Source organism: Giraffa tippelskirchi, chromosome 14 (assembly GCF_054371585.1).
Source record: "Giraffa tippelskirchi isolate mGirTip1 chromosome 14, T2T-mGirTip1v1.2.pri, whole genome shotgun sequence".
NCBI lineage: Eukaryota > Metazoa > Chordata > Mammalia > Artiodactyla > Giraffidae > Giraffa > Giraffa tippelskirchi.
The window spans coordinates 7,842,975-7,860,178 of record NC_137288.1 but is presented as its reverse complement, the minus strand read 5'-3'; the positions used below and the strand labels follow the sequence as shown (position 1 = coordinate 7,860,178).

The window sequence follows — 17,204 nt, the reverse complement described above, 5'->3', positions numbered from 1 at the left end:
GAAGGTGTCCCTCCTCTCTCCAGTGCAATTTGGTTTGGTGAGTCTCAAAGCTACCAGATGGCACTTCCCAAGTCAGGCCCCCACAGGAATCAGGGTGGGCTGCGTGCCTCGGCCCCTGCCACAGGGACAAGCCACACCAGTGGCCTCCCTGAGCTCCAATGGCCGGATCTGGGGGTTCTGTCTGGGTGCACACCTCCTTGCTGTGGCCAAGTTCCCCCCTTCTCTGAGCACCAGCTTCATCCTCTCGAATGAGGACATCGAATGCTACCTTGGCACGTTACTCTCTTCATCCTGTGAAGACTCATTAGGCTTATCCTACAATTACTAGCTGGCCCGAAGAGATATCTCCTGAATCCAGATTAAGCTGGAGTCTCCCAGGCTCATCTGGCATGTCTTCCCTGAAGTCTGCCAAAACCCACACCATTGCATTTCCAGGGACTCCCCTTAGCCAGCTGGGCAGAAAACCCAGCATGCTTCAAACAAGCTGACAGACAAGCGGGAGAGGACTCACGGGCAGAAGGTTTCCCTCAGGTCTCGGGTGGAGCTCTGGGACCACAGCAGCAACGGGCCATCCCAGCCCCTGGGCTCAGCAGCGCCCTCATTCTCAGGCCGGCGGCTCTGCCCTGAGGGGAGCGGGAAGGTCACCAACTGCCGCAGGCGGACCTCACGCCCCTCCCACTGCTGGAGCCTGACCTCCCCCGGCCCCACCCCTTCCCCTACCCCAGCAGGACGACAGCTCGTCTTCCCCTGGCTTCCAACGTCAGGCCCGGCCCTGGGCCCCGATTGGGCACTGCCCCAGCCCGGAGCCAATCACAGTGGCCAGGGAGGTGGAACGCACCGATTGGCCAGGGCCAGGTCATGTGACCATACTCCCCAGGAAACTCAAATATTACCAAGGTTCCCTAAGAAACCAATGAACAAAATTATCCAGTAAAGGCAAACCGTACTTTTTAATGAGGCCAATGTCACAGAAAAAAAAAAAAAAAAAAGCTTCACCATGAACTGCTCAAGGAAGCTAGTAAATAAACTTTCAGAAAAGTTTAGTAGTTTTTTTTTTTTTTTTAATAGGGTGACGGAGAGCTATACCTTTCCCGTCTATGTGAATTTAGGTTTAAACTAGATTTCCCTTGGCTGTTATATAAGACAAAAAAACCCACATCACCCCCTTTCACTCACCCCCACCCCCCAAAAGTGTTTTAATGTATTGAATTTTTCTGTCCTCAGTTGTGTCTGATTCACGGCAACCCACGAACTCTACACAGCCAGGCTCTTCCGTCCATGGAATTCAGGGCAATTTTTTCTGTCCCAGTCAATGCCCACCCTGGGTGATCCAAAGGCAAGGGCTCAGAGGCCCCTGAGAGACTAACTCCTTTCAGCTGAGCACAGAGCTGGCTCCTCACTGGGATGCCTGTGGCCTGGGGCTCCCAGAGGGGAGAGCAGCACTCGCCCCACCGTGTGGTCACTGCTGGAAGTGCAGGCTGCTCCTCACTCCCCCTTGACAGTGTCCCTGACGGCAGAACAGTGTGAATCGAATCAAGGTGGTAATGCAAACTCCAATGCAACCAAACTCCCCACAAGGTCTCCAAAACCACTCAGGAACAGGGAATTGGAAACTGCAGGGGATGACATGAATGGAGATGGAGACTTGACACCTTACACCGAGTTCACTTCCACTTATCCCTAGACAAACTTTCCGTGAAAACTTGTCACCAATCTAGAAGAACAATGAGCAGAAACCGGACACGTGCTTTGAGTCTTCACACACAAAACTAAAAGGCAGTCCACAAAAAAACCCAGAGAATACAGTGGACTTGGCAAAATCAAAGATATCTACTGTGGGAAAGACCTCATGACAAAAGCAAAAGACAGGTCATACATCGCCAGACGAATGAGTGGAAACACAAAGCTTATCAAGGATGTGTCTCCAAACAGACAAAGAACACCAACACAACAAGCCTGTGAAAACTAGGGAAAGGTCTGAAGGGACACCAGACTGAGGAAGACACACACAGAGGATCCCGGATGATGTCCAGCACTGAGGGCCTGAAGAAACAACAGTCTAGTTGCACCCCCTCAGGCCTGTGTGACCGTGGATGAGGCCTCTGTTTCCCGGTGGCTCTGAGAGATGGACAGGGAGGAAGGGGAAGAGAAGTCACTTGCATTTCTAATACTCACAGCAAAGTCTTCCAACGAGAAGGGAATTATCACCCCCACTGACAATGCCATGCACTGAAGTGATATCCACGAGTCCATCTAACCCAGAAGGGAAGGATGCACCTGTTCTCACAAAACGGCGAGAGATGGAAGAAGGAAGATCAAGCCCACACCAATCACTGGAGAGAGAAGCTGTGCTCAGGGCTTGAAAGAATTCCTATTGGTAAAATGATGTCACAGCCCCACAAGGCAATCCACAGCTTCGATGCTATTCCTCCCAAAATGCCAATGCATTTTCGCACCGAACAAAGAATTGCAAAAGGGGTTACGGAAACAGAAAAGAGCCTAAATTGTCAATACAATCCGACGAAAAGGCCCCGATACGGACATCCAAGGTTGTGTGAAAGGAAATTAGACGACCAAACTAGGATCCTCAGGAGAGTATCGGAGAAGGCAATGGCGACCCACTCCAGTACTCTTGCCTGGAAAATGCCCTGGACGGAGGAGCCTGGTAGGCTGCAGGCCATGGGGTCGCGCAGAGTCTGACACGACTGAAGTGACTTAGCAGCAGCAGCAGCAGCGGCAGGACAGTATGCTATTGGGAATACAACAACACACACAGATCCAGATCGATGGAATAAAGTTGAGGGTCCAGAAACAAACCCCAGCATCCATCGTCAACTCATCTCTGACACAGAAGGGGAGATTATCCAAATGGGAACAAGAAAGCCTCTTCAATCAATGTCCATGGGAAACCCAGACAGCTACATCTGAAGAACGCTATTGGTTTGGATCTCAGACCACCTCAATATTGGGGAAAAACCTCACCCTAAAGACTGATGTCATGAGATAGCTAGAAAGAAGCGTAGGTCAAAGGCTCCTTAACATCAGAGTCTCCTTGCCATTTGCTGGGCGGAGGTAGAAATGGGTCTCTTCAATTAAGGGAAAGAGGTACACGAAGTACACCAATGGGTTTCCATCCAATGGAACCTCTTCACAACAGAGAAGCTAAGCATTCACAAATGCAAAAGATAGGAAACGGAACACGAGAGACTCCTTCCAAGTGGTGTATCTGAGAAGGGGTTCATATGGAAAGAGACGAAGAATGCACAGCACTCAGATTCCAAGAAACACCACCACCACCCTTGACCCTTCCCCTATGACCAACTCCGACCTGAAGCCTTTCTCTCCCTCTAACCTATCCCTAAAACATAACCCTCATCTAATCATATACATGTGGAATTCCTAGCATCCATCCATTCACACACGAGAGAGAAAGAGGAAGACACAGAGGGAATTGAGAAAGGAAAAGAGAGGGACACAGCCAGAGAGAGACACGGAACCAAAGAGAGGAAAGGAGTCGATGGTCCAGACTTTTCCTCAATCTGTCTCGAAGGTAGAAGCAATGACAGCGCCCATCCACCCCAGAAGGGGGAAAAGGACGGAAGGTTTGCAGAGGAAAAGACAAGAACGCAGGGAGCCATTAGAAGCTCAGCCACCCGCAGAAGCCGAGCTGGGACACTTGAACAGAATCTCAATGGAAACAGGACCAGAAAGTTGGCTACTCTTTTCTACAAGAGAGGGAGACCTTCGAGTCTTCCTTTCGGTCCTCCAACTTGGATGCGGGGTCTCAAAACAGTCAGGAGGGGGAGTGCCTTTTCCTGGGTACCACGGCACATCCAGGCCTCGTTCTGCCCCATTCTGTGCTATGTCAGCCCTGGATGGAATCTTTCTTTCTGAAGTCTCAGCGCACGAGCTCCACGTGATATCGGCCCCAGGTGGAAAGGCATGGAGCTGCTCGTAGGCCGACAGACCTAGGAAGCAGATGGGAGAATGACCCCCACTCTGCAGATGGAGAGACTGGGGAAACCCTGAGGGGCATATGCTTGTCCAGGGCCACACCACTTATGAGAAGAAGGAGCCTGGTCTGAGAGCAGCAGGGCCCTCGGAGCTCAGGCCCTGGCTGCACCCAGGCCTCCCCAGGGCTGTGGGCTGGGCTGTGTGGGCGTCTCTGTGCCTGCACATGGCCTAAGGGGGGTGGTCGAGCAGTCAGAAACCCAGAGATTCCCTTGGGAAGTTTTGGGGAAGGGACCTCAGCACGAACCCCAGGCGATGATGTCACCTGCCGGCAACAGAACCCAACAGAACCCGCAACCCGGGTATCCAGGCCTCCAGAGCGGAGAGGAGCCCCCAGCCAGATCACTTGCTGCCAGGATGTTCTGCTGTTTGCCCATGCCCAGAGGCCGGGGCCTCAGGAGAGCTCACAGGCAGTGTGCGTGGGCACCCTGTCGACGTTGGCTCAGGACACCCCCGAGAGGCCTCTGGCCGTTTGCCCGGAGAAACAGAAAGGTAACACGGGGAGCCCCAGGCCGGGCCAGGCCACCTCGCCCATGCCACCCGGAAACACCGGGTCCTTTGCCTGTGTGTGTGGATGCGGGTTTCTCGGGGTGTGTCTCCCTCAAGGAAGCCCAGGCGGATGTGGGGTCAGAAGCCTGCGGACAAGTTGTGTCCACACCCCAGGGGAGAGCAGGCTGGGCCCGATGGGGAGTGTGCGGGCAGCGGCGGCCGCCCAGGCTGACCTCACACCCACAGGTGGGTCTCTTTCCTCCCGGGTGGGGATCTGAGCAGACACACGTCTCTGACCCTTCTGGGAAGAGAAGTTCGAGCAGGCAGAAGCAGCGGTTCCACTGGCCAGGCCCAGCTTGGAAAACTCCCAGCATGGCTGGCTGACGGTCACTGTCGTTGCAGAGCTTCCCACGTGATGAGGCCGAGGACGGGGACACCCCATCCACCTCCCGGAGGGAGGGGTCGGAGCACCACCCCCCCGCCCGTGAGGCCCAGTGCAGGCTCCAGGTGAGCGTGCCCACGGAGGCATCAGCCCCACCGGGGGAGAAGAGGAGGCGGGGAAGGCCTGCTGCAGAGACACCGCCTAGGATACACCCGCCGGCCCAGTCTGAGGCTGCCACGGAGCTCAGCACACCCGGCTCCGACCCAGAGTCCCGAGAACCCCGGCCTCTGAGGCAGCAGGAGGACCTGGAGCCCAGCACGCCAGAGCACAGAGGTGAGGACGCTGGGGCTGCTGCACGGGAGTGTGTGGGGACGGGGTGCTGAGCTACACAGGGACGAGTCCCCGAAAGCTGCTGCTGGGCCTGCAGCAAGCACTGGCCTCACACCCCCCGCCCCCCGTCTTGCACACTTCAGTCCCAAAAGACATCCGACGCTGGGTATTCTTTGGGAATCTCTTGGAAGCTTTCTGTCCCGGGATACGCACATGCCAAGGCTGGCCTGTGGGCAAACTTTGCTTCTCCCCCAGCTCTAGCACTGACCTCCAACTGGAACCAGGCTCCACTTCCCAGACCTGTCCCTACAGAGGTGGTGGCTCCAGGTGCAGGACCCAGGGATCCACCGAGGGCAGATGGAGAACCGAGACTTGCCCTCGCAGAGACACCAGGCCAGCTGGGTACTGGCCAGCACACTGGGCAGATCGGATCTCCGTGCCTGCAGGACCCCCAGCCCCAGGCACTGATGTCCCACCCCCTCAGCCAGAACCTCCACCTCCACGTGCACCTGTACCTGCTCGGGCTCTGGCAGGACAACCCGAGGCAGAGGAGGAGTCACCGCCTCGGCAGGGAGAGCCTGCCCTGGCTCCCGCGCAACACCCAGACGCCCACGATGACTCACCCACCCCTGCAGGGAGAACGAGCCCCCGCTCTGGACAGACACCCAGAGCCCTTGCCGGAAACACCACGTCCAGGGGAGCGGTCGGCTCTGCAGCCTCCATCCCTGTCTGCTCACCGTGGACGCCGGCAACTCGGTCTGCCCCCAGGGGACATGGAGTTCCTTTCCCCTGAACTGCTTTGCATTTGGTTTGTTTCCACCTTTCTGGTGATGTTTTCTTTTTTGTATGGTTTCCTGTATTTTTGTTGGTTAAGTTGGGATTCGTAAACTTTCTCATCATTGTTGCAATTTGGGAACACTGTTGTGTAACTCTGGTGATACTGTGTTACCATCACCACTTGGTAGTTTCAGACCCGTTTGATCTTTATGCCCCACCCCCCAGCAAACCCTGGATTCAAGGCAAGCACGCCCTGTTCATCCCTTCCCCCGATCCTGAACACAATTTCATCTTTTCTTTGTGCATTCCTTCCTATATTCTTGGTGTCCCCAATCAATGACTCTCCGTGAAATGACTGAAGCAGTGTTTTTCGGACTCTCCACCTACTGTAAGACTCCATTGGAGAGTTCTCATTTTTATGTCATTTGAACTAGCCTTTGATATCTGAAAGGACGGTGTACGTCCTTTCAAGATACCATGTGCCAAACGAAGCCCTTTTGGCCACTGCCATCATTATCTCCAGGCAGGCATTGCTGTTTCAAGGGTGACATCTCCGCCAGAAGGCAGAGGCTGAGCTCGTCTTGTTGCACCAGCTCCCAAAAGAAGCCAAGAAAGGGAGCTGGAACAACAAACCACCCCAACGCCCAGGAAAGCGTTCTTCATGACAGAAGGCTAGAAAATGACCCAACATCCTTGTGGCCCAGAACCCCTCTAGAAAATCACTGTTCCATAAAAAAGAGAAACACATGGGAAGTTCCAAGGAGAGGCAATGCCCATGGCCAGTGTACTTTAGAGACGGCCTGAGCGCTCCGGGGAAGACACGCACCGACGGAACCCCTTGGGAAACAGCAGGGATTCTCCTCACCGTCGTAAGGGTTTCCTCTGGGGACAACCTGCCCTGGGCACCACATGAGGGAGCAGACCGGCTTCTCTTCCTCTGCCCCCACACCATTCACTCATGAAGGCAGCTCAGGTGTTCTCATGCCCTGCCTGCCTGCCTGCCTGGCTCATCCGTGAGCTGTGACCACCTCCAGGGCAGGACTCCACCTTCTCCTCTCTGTGTACCGTGCATCTGCACACAGTGGGCTTTCAGAACCTTAGACTTGAGCCATTCCCACTCAAGCCAGAACCCTCCCCAGGAAGGAAAACAGCTGTGGAGTCATTTTGGCCCCAGCACTGGTTCCGAAACCCTGGCGGCTCCTACAGCCTCTACGGCGTGAAGAGGGAGGTCCCTTTTGACAGAGCTTTCCGGCTCTCAGATCTAAGCTGTTGTTTCACTGTCAGCTGTGTCTCTTCCGTTGCAGCCAGGTGGGCCACGCTGCTCCAAAGGAGCTCACAAGCTGAGTTTCAAGGGAGGACAGGGATGGCTACAACGTGCTGCAAACTGAGTGAGGGTCCCCACAATCCTCAGCAAAGGTCTGTGGTGTGCAAGTGGGGAGTAGAGGGCCCCCAAGTTCCAAAGGAAGGGAGGTACTCGGGAGCTAAAGCCCTTGGCTGCTGTGGTAGCAGCTGCAGATGGCAGCTCGTCCACAGTGCACTTCGAATGAGGTCATATGAGCGGGACTCTGGAAATGGCTCCGAAATCGAGAGAAAGGGGTCAGGGTATGTGGGAAGCCGGCGGGGGTGGGGGGTGGATGAAGGAAGGTGTCCCTCCTCTCTCCAGTGCAATTTGGTTTGGTGAGTCTCAAAGCTACCAGATGGCACTTCCCAAGTCAGGCCCCCACAGGAATCAGGGTGGGCTGCGTGCCTCGGCCCCTGCCACAGGGACAAGCCACACCAGTGGCCTCCCTGAGCTCCAATGGCCGGATCTGGGGGTTCTGTCTGGGTGCACACCTCCTTGCTGTGGCCAAGTTCCCCCCTTCTCTGAGCACCAGCTTCATCCTCTCGAATGAGGACATCGAATGCTACCTTGGCACGTTACTCTCTTCATCCTGTGAAGACTCATTAGGCTTATCCTACAATTACTAGCTGGCCCGAAGAGATATCTCCTGAATCCAGATTAAGCTGGAGTCTCCCAGGCTCATCTGGCATGTCTTCCCTGAAGTCTGCCAAAACCCACACCATTGCATTTCCAGGGACTCCCCTTAGCCAGCTGGGCAGAAAACCCAGCATGCTTCAAACAAGCTGACAGACAAGCGGGAGAGGACTCACGGGCAGAAGGTTTCCCTCAGGTCTCGGGTGGAGCTCTGGGACCACAGCAGCAACGGGCCATCCCAGCCCCTGGGCTCAGCAGCGCCCTCATTCTCAGGCCGGCGGCTCTGCCCTGAGGGGAGCGGGAAGGTCACCAACTGCCGCAGGCGGACCTCACGCCCCTCCCACTGCTGGAGCCTGACCTCCCCCGGCCCCACCCCTTCCCCTACCCCAGCAGGACGACAGCTCGTCTTCCCCTGGCTTCCAACGTCAGGCCCGGCCCTGGGCCCCGATTGGGCACTGCCCCAGCCCGGAGCCAATCACAGTGGCCAGGGAGGTGGAACGCACCGATTGGCCAGGGCCAGGTCATGTGACCATACTCCCCAGGAAACTCAAATATTACCAAGGTTCCCTAAGAAACCAATGAACAAAATTATCCAGTAAAGGCAAACCGTACTTTTTAATGAGGCCAATGTCACAGAAAAAAAAAAAAAAAAAAGCTTCACCATGAACTGCTCAAGGAAGCTAGTAAATAAACTTTCAGAAAAGTTTAGTAGTTTTTTTTTTTTTTTTAATAGGGTGACGGAGAGCTATACCTTTCCCGTCTATGTGAATTTAGGTTTAAACTAGATTTCCCTTGGCTGTTATATAAGACAAAAAAACCCACATCACCCCCTTTCACTCACCCCCACCCCCCAAAAGTGTTTTAATGTATTGAATTTTTCTGTCCTCAGTTGTGTCTGATTCACGGCAACCCACGAACTCTACACAGCCAGGCTCTTCCGTCCATGGAATTCAGGGCAATTTTTTCTGTCCCAGTCAATGCCCACCCTGGGTGATCCAAAGGCAAGGGCTCAGAGGCCCCTGAGAGACTAACTCCTTTCAGCTGAGCACAGAGCTGGCTCCTCACTGGGATGCCTGTGGCCTGGGGCTCCCAGAGGGGAGAGCAGCACTCGCCCCACCGTGTGGTCACTGCTGGAAGTGCAGGCTGCTCCTCACTCCCCCTTGACAGTGTCCCTGACGGCAGAACAGTGTGAATCGAATCAAGGTGGTAATGCAAACTCCAATGCAACCAAACTCCCCACAAGGTCTCCAAAACCACTCAGGAACAGGGAATTGGAAACTGCAGGGGATGACATGAATGGAGATGGAGACTTGACACCTTACACCGAGTTCACTTCCACTTATCCCTAGACAAACTTTCCGTGAAAACTTGTCACCAATCTAGAAGAACAATGAGCAGAAACCGGACACGTGCTTTGAGTCTTCACACACAAAACTAAAAGGCAGTCCACAAAAAATCCCAGAGAATACAGTGGACTTGGCAAAATCAAAGATATCTACTGTGGGAAAGACCTCATGACAAAAGCAAAAGACAGGTCATACATCGCCAGACGAATGAGTGGAAATACAAAGCTTATCAAGGATGTGTCTCCAAACAGACAAAGAACACCAACACAACAAGCCTGTGAAAACTAGGGAAAGGTCTGAAGGGACACCAGACTGAGGAAGACACACACAGAGGATCCCGGATGATGTCCAGCACTGAGGGCCTGAAGAAACAACAGTCTAGTTGCACCCCCTCAGGCCTGTGTGACCGTGGATGAGGCCTCTGTTTCCCGGTGGCTCTGAGAGATGGACAGGGAGGAAGGGGAAGAGAAGTCACTTGCATTTCTAATACTCACAGCAAAGTCTTCCAATGAGAAAGGAATTATCACCCCCACTGACAATGCCATGCACTGAAGTGATATCCACGAGTCCATCTAACCCAGAAGGGAAGGATGCACCTGTTCTCACAAAACGGCGAGAGATGGAAGAAGGAAGATCAAGCCCACACCAATCACTGGAGAGAGAAGCTGTGCTCAGGGCTTGAAAAATTCCTATTGGTAAAATGATGTCACAGCCCCACAAGGCAATCCACAGCTTCGATGCTATTCCTCCCAAAATGCCAATGCATTTTCGCACCGAACAAAGAATTGCAAAAGGGGTTACGGAAACAGAAAAGAGCCTAAATTGTCAATACAATCCGACGAAAAGGCCCCGATACGGACATCCAAGGTTGTGTGAAAGGAAATTAGACGACCAAACTAGGATCCTCAGGAGAGTATCGGAGAAGGCAATGGCGACCCACTCCAGTACTCTTGCCTGGAAAATGCCCTGGACGGAGGAGCCTGGTAGGCTGCAGGCCATGGGGTCGCGCAGAGTCTGACACGACTGAAGTGACTTAGCAGCAGCAGCAGCAGCGGCAGGACAGTATGCTATTGGGAATACAACAACACACACAGATCCAGATCGATGGAATAAAGTTGAGGGTCCAGAAACAAACCCCAGCATCCATCGTCAACTCATCTCTGACACAGAAGGGGAGATTATCCAAATGGGAACAAGAAAGCCTCTTCAATCAATGTCCATGGGAAACCCAGACAGCTACATCTGAAGAACGCTATTGGTTTGGATCTCAGACCACCTCAATATTGGGGAAAAACCTCACCCTAAAGACTGATGTCATGAGATAGCTAGAAAGAAGCGTAGGTCAAAGGCTCCTTAACATCAGAGTCTCCTTGCCATTTGCTGGGCGGAGGTAGAAATGGGTCTCTTCAATTAAGGGAAAGAGGTACACGAAGTACACCAATGGGTTTCCATCCAATGGAACCTCTTCACAACAGAGAAGCTAAGCATTCACAAATGCAAAAGATAGGAAACGGAACACGAGAGACTCCTTCCAAGTGGTGTATCTGAGAAGGGGTTCATATGGAAAGAGACGAAGAATGCACAGCACTCAGATTCCAAGAAACACCACCACCACCCTTGACCCTTCCCCTATGACCAACTCCGACCTGAAGCCTTTCTCTCCCTCTAACCTATCCCTAAAACATAACCCTCATCTAATCATATACATGTGGAATTCCTAGCATCCATCCATTCACACACGAGAGAGAAAGAGGAAGACACAGAGGGAATTGAGAAAGGAAAAGAGAGGGACACAGCCAGAGAGAGACACGGAACCAAAGAGAGGAAAGGAGTCGATGGTCCAGACTTTTCCTCAATCTGTCTCGAAGGTAGAAGCAATGACAGCGCCCATCCACCCCAGAAGGGGGAAAAGGACGGAAGGTTTGCAGAGGAAAAGACAAGAACGCAGGGAGCCATTAGAAGCTCAGCCACCCGCAGAAGCCGAGCTGGGACACTTGAACAGAATCTCAATGGAAACAGGACCAGAAAGTTGGCTACTCTTTTCTACAAGAGAGGGAGACCTTCGAGTCTTCCTTTCGGTCCTCCAGCTTGGATGCGGGGTCTCAAAACAGTCAGGAGGGGGAGTGCCTTTTCCTGGGTACCACGGCACATCCAGGCCTCGTTCTGCCCCATTCTGTGCTATGTCAGCCCTGGATGGAATCTTTCTTTCTGAAGTCTCAGCGCACGAGCTCCACGTGATATCGGCCCCAGGTGGAAAGGCATGGAGCTGCTCGTAGGCCGACAGACCTAGGAAGCAGATGGGAGAATGACCCCCACTCTGCAGATGGAGAGACTGGGGAAACCCTGAGGGGCATATGCTTGTCCAGGGCCACACCACTTATGAGAAGAAGGAGCCTGGTCTGAGAGCAGCAGGGCCCTCGGAGCTCAGGCCCTGGCTGCACCCAGGCCTCCCCAGGGCTGTGGGCTGGGCTGTGTGGGCGTCTCTGTGCCTGCACATGGCCTAAGGGGGGTGGTCGAGCAGTCAGAAACCCAGAGATTCCCTTGGGAAGTTTTGGGGAAGGGACCTCAGCACGAACCCCAGGCGATGATGTCACCTGCCGGCAACAGAACCCAACAGAACCCGCAACCCGGGTATCCAGGCCTCCAGAGCGGAGAGGAGCCCCCAGCCAGATCACTTGCTGCCAGGATGTTCTGCTGTTTGCCCATGCCCAGAGGCCGGGGCCTCAGGAGAGCTCACAGGCAGTGTGCGTGGGCACCCTGTCGACGTTGGCTCAGGACACCCCCGAGAGGCCTCTGGCCGTTTGCCCGGAGAAACAGAAAGGTAACACGGGGAGCCCCAGGCCGGGCCAGGCCACCTCGCCCATGCCACCCGGAAACACCGGGTCCTTTGCCTGTGTGTGTGGATGCGGGTTTCTCGGGGTGTGTCTCCCTCAAGGAAGCCCAGGCGGATGTGGGGTCAGAAGCCTGCGGACAAGTTGTGTCCACACCCCAGGGGAGAGCAGGCTGGGCCCGATGGGGAGTGTGCGGGCAGCGGCGGCCGCCCAGGCTGACCTCACACCCACAGGTGGGTCTCTTTCCTCCCGGGTGGGGATCTGAGCAGACACACGTCTCTGACCCTTCTGGGAAGAGAAGTTCGAGCAGGCAGAAGCAGCGGTTCCACTGGCCAGGCCCAGCTTGGAAAACTCCCAGCATGGCTGGCTGACGGTCACTGTCGTTGCAGAGCTTCCCACGTGATGAGGCCGAGGACGGGGACACCCCATCCACCTCCCGGAGGGAGGGGTCGGAGCACCACCCCCCCGCCCGTGAGGCCCAGTGCAGGCTCCAGGTGAGCGTGCCCACGGAGGCATCAGCCCCACCGGGGGAGAAGAGGAGGCGGGGAAGGCCTGCTGCAGAGACACCGCCTAGGATACACCCGCCGGCCCAGTCTGAGGCTGCCACGGAGCTCAGCACACCCGGCTCCGACCCAGAGTCCCGAGAACCCCGGCCTCTGAGGCAGCAGGAGGACCTGGAGCCCAGCACGCCAGAGCACAGAGGTGAGGACGCTGGGGCTGCTGCACGGGAGTGTGTGGGGACGGGGTGCTGAGCTACACAGGGACGAGTCCCCGAAAGCTGCTGCTGGGCCTGCAGCAAGCACTGGCCTCACACCCCCCGCCCCCCGTCTTGCACACTTCAGTCCCAAAAGACATCCGACGCTGGGTATTCTTTGGGAATCTCTTGGAAGCTTTCTGTCCCGGGATACGCACATGCCAAGGCTGGCCTGTGGGCAAACTTTGCTTCTCCCCCAGCTCTAGCACTGACCTCCAACTGGAACCAGGCTCCACTTCCCAGACCTGTCCCTACAGAGGTGGTGGCTCCAGGTGCAGGACCCAGGGATCCACCGAGGGCAGATGGAGAACCGAGACTTGCCCTCGCAGAGACACCAGGCCAGCTGGGTACTGGCCAGCACACTGGGCAGATCGGATCTCCGTGCCTGCAGGACCCCCAGCCCCAGGCACTGATGTCCCACCCCCTCAGCCAGAACCTCCACCTCCACGTGCACCTGTACCTGCTCGGGCTCTGGCAGGACAACCCGAGGCAGAGGAGGAGTCACCGCCTCGGCAGGGAGAGCCTGCCCTGGCTCCCGCGCAACACCCAGACGCCCACGATGACTCACCCACCCCTGCAGGGAGAACGAGCCCCCGCTCTGGACAGACACCCAGAGCCCTTGCCGGAAACACCACGTCCAGGGGAGCGGTCGGCTCTGCAGCCTCCATCCCTGTCTGCTCACCGTGGACGCCGGCAACTCGGTCTGCCCCCAGGGGACATGGAGTTCCTTTCCCCTGAACTGCTTTGCATTTGGTTTGTTTCCACCTTTCTGGTGATGTTTTCTTTTTTGTATGGTTTCCTGTATTTTTGTTGGTTAAGTTGGGATTCGTAAACTTTCTCATCATTGTTGCAATTTGGGAACACTGTTGTGTAACTCTGGTGATACTGTGTTACCATCACCACTTGGTAGTTTCAGACCCGTTTGATCTTTATGCCCCACCCCCCAACAAAGCCTGGATTCAAGGCAAGCACGCCCTGTTCATCCCTTCCCCCGATCCTGAACACAATTTCATCTTTTCTTTGTGCATTCCTTCCTATATTCTTGGTGTCCCCAATCAATGACTCTCCGTGAAATGACTGAAGCAGTGTTTTTCGGACTCTCCACCTACTGTAAGACTCCATTGGAGAGTTCTCATTTTTATGTCATTTGAACTAGCCTTTGATATCTGAAAGGACGGTGTACGTCCTTTCAAGATACCATGTGCCAAACGAAGCCCTTTTGGCCACTGCCATCATTATCTCCAGGCAGGCATTGCTGTTTCAAGGGTGACATCTCAGCCAGAAGGCAGAGGCTGAGCTCGTCTTGTTGCACCAGCTCCCAAAAGAAGCCAAGAAAGGGAGCTGGAACAACAAACCACCCCAACGCCCAGGAAAGCGTTCTTCATGACAGAAGGCTAGAAAATGACCCAACATCCTTGTGGCCCAGAACCCCTCTAGAAAATCACTGTTCCATAAAAAAGAGAAACACATGGGAAGTTCCAAGGAGAGGCAATGCCCATGGCCAGTGTACTTTAGAGACGGCCTGAGCGCTCCGGGGAAGACACGCACCGACGGAACCCCTTGGGAAACAGCAGGGATTCTCCTCACCGTCGTAAGGGTTTCCTCTGGGGACAACCTGCCCTGGGCACCACATGAGGGAGCAGACCGGCTTCTCTTCCTCTGCCCCCACACCATTCACTCATGAAGGCAGCTCAGGTGTTCTCATGCCCTGCCTGCCTGCCTGCCTGGCTCATCCGTGAGCTGTGACCACCTCCAGGGCAGGACTCCACCTTCTCCTCTCTGTGTACCGTGCATCTGCACACAGTGGGCTTTCAGAACCTTAGAGTTGAGCCATTCCCACTCAAGCCAGAACCCTCCCCAGGAAGGAAAACAGCTGTGGAGTCATTTTGGCCCCAGCACTGGTTCCGAAACCCTGGCGGCTCCTACAGCCTCTACGGCGTGAAGAGGGAGGTCCCTTTTGACAGAGCTTTCCGGCTCTCAGATCTAAGCTGTTGTTTCACTGTCAGCTGTGTCTCTTCCGTTGCAGCCAGGTGGGCCACGCTGCTCCAAAGGAGCTCACAAGCTGAGTTTCAAGGGAGGACAGGGATGGCTACAACGTGCTGCAAACTGAGTGAGGGTCCCCACAATCCTCAGCAAAGGTCTGTGGTGTGCAAGTGGGGAGTAGAGGGCCCCCAAGTTCCAAAGGAAGGGAGGTACTCGGGAGCTAAAGCCCTTGGCTGCTGTGGTAGCAGCTGCAGATGGCAGCTCGTCCACAGTGCACTTCGAATGAGGTCATATGAGCGGGACTCTGGAAATGGCTCCGAAATCGAGAGAAAGGGGTCAGGGTATGTGGGAAGCCGGCGGGGGTGGGGGGTGGATGAAGGAAGGTGTCCCTCCTCTCTCCAGTGCAATTTGGTTTGGTGAGTCTCAAAGCTACCAGATGGCACTTCCCAAGTCAGGCCCCCACAGGAATCAGGGTGGGCTGCGTGCCTCGGCCCCTGCCACAGGGACAAGCCACACCAGTGGCCTCCCTGAGCTCCAATGGCCGGATCTGGGGGTTCTGTCTGGGTGCACACCTCCTTGCTGTGGCCAAGTTCCCCCCTTCTCTGAGCACCAGCTTCATCCTCTCGAATGAGGACATCGAATGCTACCTTGGCACGTTACTCTCTTCATCCTGTGAAGACTCATTAGGCTTATCCTACAATTACTAGCTGGCCCGAAGAGATATCTCCTGAATCCAGATTAAGCTGGAGTCTCCCAGGCTCATCTGGCATGTCTTCCCTGAAGTCTGCCAAAACCCACACCATTGCATTTCCAGGGACTCCCCTTAGCCAGCTGGGCAGAAAACCCAGCATGCTTCAAACAAGCTGACAGACAAGCGGGAGAGGACTCACGGGCAGAAGGTTTCCCTCAGGTCTCGGGTGGAGCTCTGGGACCACAGCAGCAACGGGCCATCCCAGCCCCTGGGCTCAGCAGCGCCCTCATTCTCAGGCCGGCGGCTCTGCCCTGAGGGGAGCGGGAAGGTCACCAACTGCCGCAGGCGGACCTCACGCCCCTCCCACTGCTGGAGCCTGACCTCCCCCGGCCCCACCCCTTCCCCTACCCCAGCAGGACGACAGCTCGTCTTCCCCTGGCTTCCAACGTCAGGCCCGGCCCTGGGCCCCGATTGGGCACTGCCCCAGCCCGGAGCCAATCACAGTGGCCAGGGAGGTGGAACGCACCGATTGGCCAGGGCCAGGTCATGTGACCATACTCCCCAGGAAACTCAAATATTACCAAGGTTCCCTAAGAAAGCAATGAACAAAATTATCCAGTAAAGGCAAACCGTACTTTTTAATGAGGCCAATGTCACAGAAAAAAAAAAAAAAAAAAAAGCTTCACCATGAACTGCTCAAGGAAGCTAGTAAATAAACTTTCAGAAAAGTTTAGTAGTTTTTTTTTTTTTTTAATAGGGTGACGGAGAGCTATACCTTTCCCGTCTATGTGAATTTAGGTTTAAACTAGATTTCCCTTGGCTGTTATATAAGACAAAAAAACCCACATCACCCCCTTTCACTCACCCCCACCCCCCAAAAGTGTTTTAATGTATTGAATTTTTCTGTCCTCAGTTGTGTCTGATTCACGGCAACCCACGAACTCTACACAGCCAGGCTCTTCCGCCCATGGAATTCAGGGCAATTTTTTCTGTCCCAGTCAATGCCCACCCTGGGTGATCCAAAGGCAAGGGCTCAGAGGCCCCTGAGAGACTAACTCCTTTCAGCTGAGCACAGAGCTGGCTCCTCACTGGGATGCCTGTGGCCTGGGGCTCCCAGAGGGGAGAGCAGCACTCGCCCCACCGTGTGGTCACTGCTGGAAGTGCAGGCTGCTCCTCACTCCCCCTTGACAGTGTCCCTGACGGCAGAACAGTGTGAATCGAATCAAGGTGGTAATGCAAACTCCAATGCAACCAAACTCCCCACAAGGTCTCCAAAACCACTCAGGAACAGGGAATTGGAAACTGCAGGGGATGACATGAATGGAGATGGAGACTTGACACCTTACACCGAGTTCACTTCCACTTATCCCTAGACAAACTTTCCGTGAAAACTTGTCACCAATCTAGAAGAACAATGAGCAGAAACCGGACACGTGCTTTGAGTCTTCACACACAAAACTAAAAGGCAGTCCACAAAAAAACCCAGAGAATACAGTGGACTTGGCAAAATCAAAGATATCTACTGTGGGAAAGACCTCATGACAAAAGCAAAAGACAGGTCATACATCGCCAGACGAATGAGTGGAAACACAAAGCTTATCAAGGATGTGTCTCCAAACAGACAAAGAACACCAA

The 17,204-nt window shown here is 54.7% G+C and overlaps 2 protein-coding genes and 1 long non-coding RNA gene across 3 annotated transcripts in view; 2 read left to right on the top strand and 1 right to left on the bottom strand.

Moving 5' to 3' along the window:
* The window catches only part of LOC145534165 (uncharacterized), a 32,855-nt gene extending 16,836 nt beyond the window's left edge, over nucleotides 1-16,019 (bottom strand). The window contains exons 1-3 of the long non-coding RNA XR_014074298.1: nucleotides 15,769-16,019; nucleotides 8,141-8,252; nucleotides 512-623 (exon numbers count right to left, since the gene is read on the bottom strand). This is a non-coding gene — a long non-coding RNA (uncharacterized LOC145534165). The remainder of the gene's footprint in view (nucleotides 1-511; nucleotides 624-8,140; nucleotides 8,253-15,768) is intronic.
* LOC145533847 (uncharacterized) lies at nucleotides 2,814-6,625 on the top strand. Its single transcript, XM_081561190.1, has 3 exons — nucleotides 2,814-4,503; nucleotides 4,903-5,215; nucleotides 5,468-6,625. The coding sequence occupies exons 1-3, from the start codon at nucleotides 4,267-4,269 to the stop codon at nucleotides 6,097-6,099; spliced, it is 1,182 nt and encodes a 393-aa protein (XP_081417316.1). The 5' UTR covers nucleotides 2,814-4,266; the 3' UTR covers nucleotides 6,100-6,625.
* Nucleotides 10,447-15,985, top strand: LOC145533856 (uncharacterized). Its single transcript, XM_081561200.1, has 3 exons — nucleotides 10,447-12,131; nucleotides 12,531-12,843; nucleotides 13,096-15,985. Exons 1-3 carry the CDS (start codon nucleotides 11,895-11,897, stop codon nucleotides 13,725-13,727), a joined length of 1,182 nt encoding a protein of 393 aa, XP_081417326.1. The 5' UTR covers nucleotides 10,447-11,894; the 3' UTR covers nucleotides 13,728-15,985.
* Nucleotides 16,020-17,204: the final 1,185 nt, after the last annotated feature.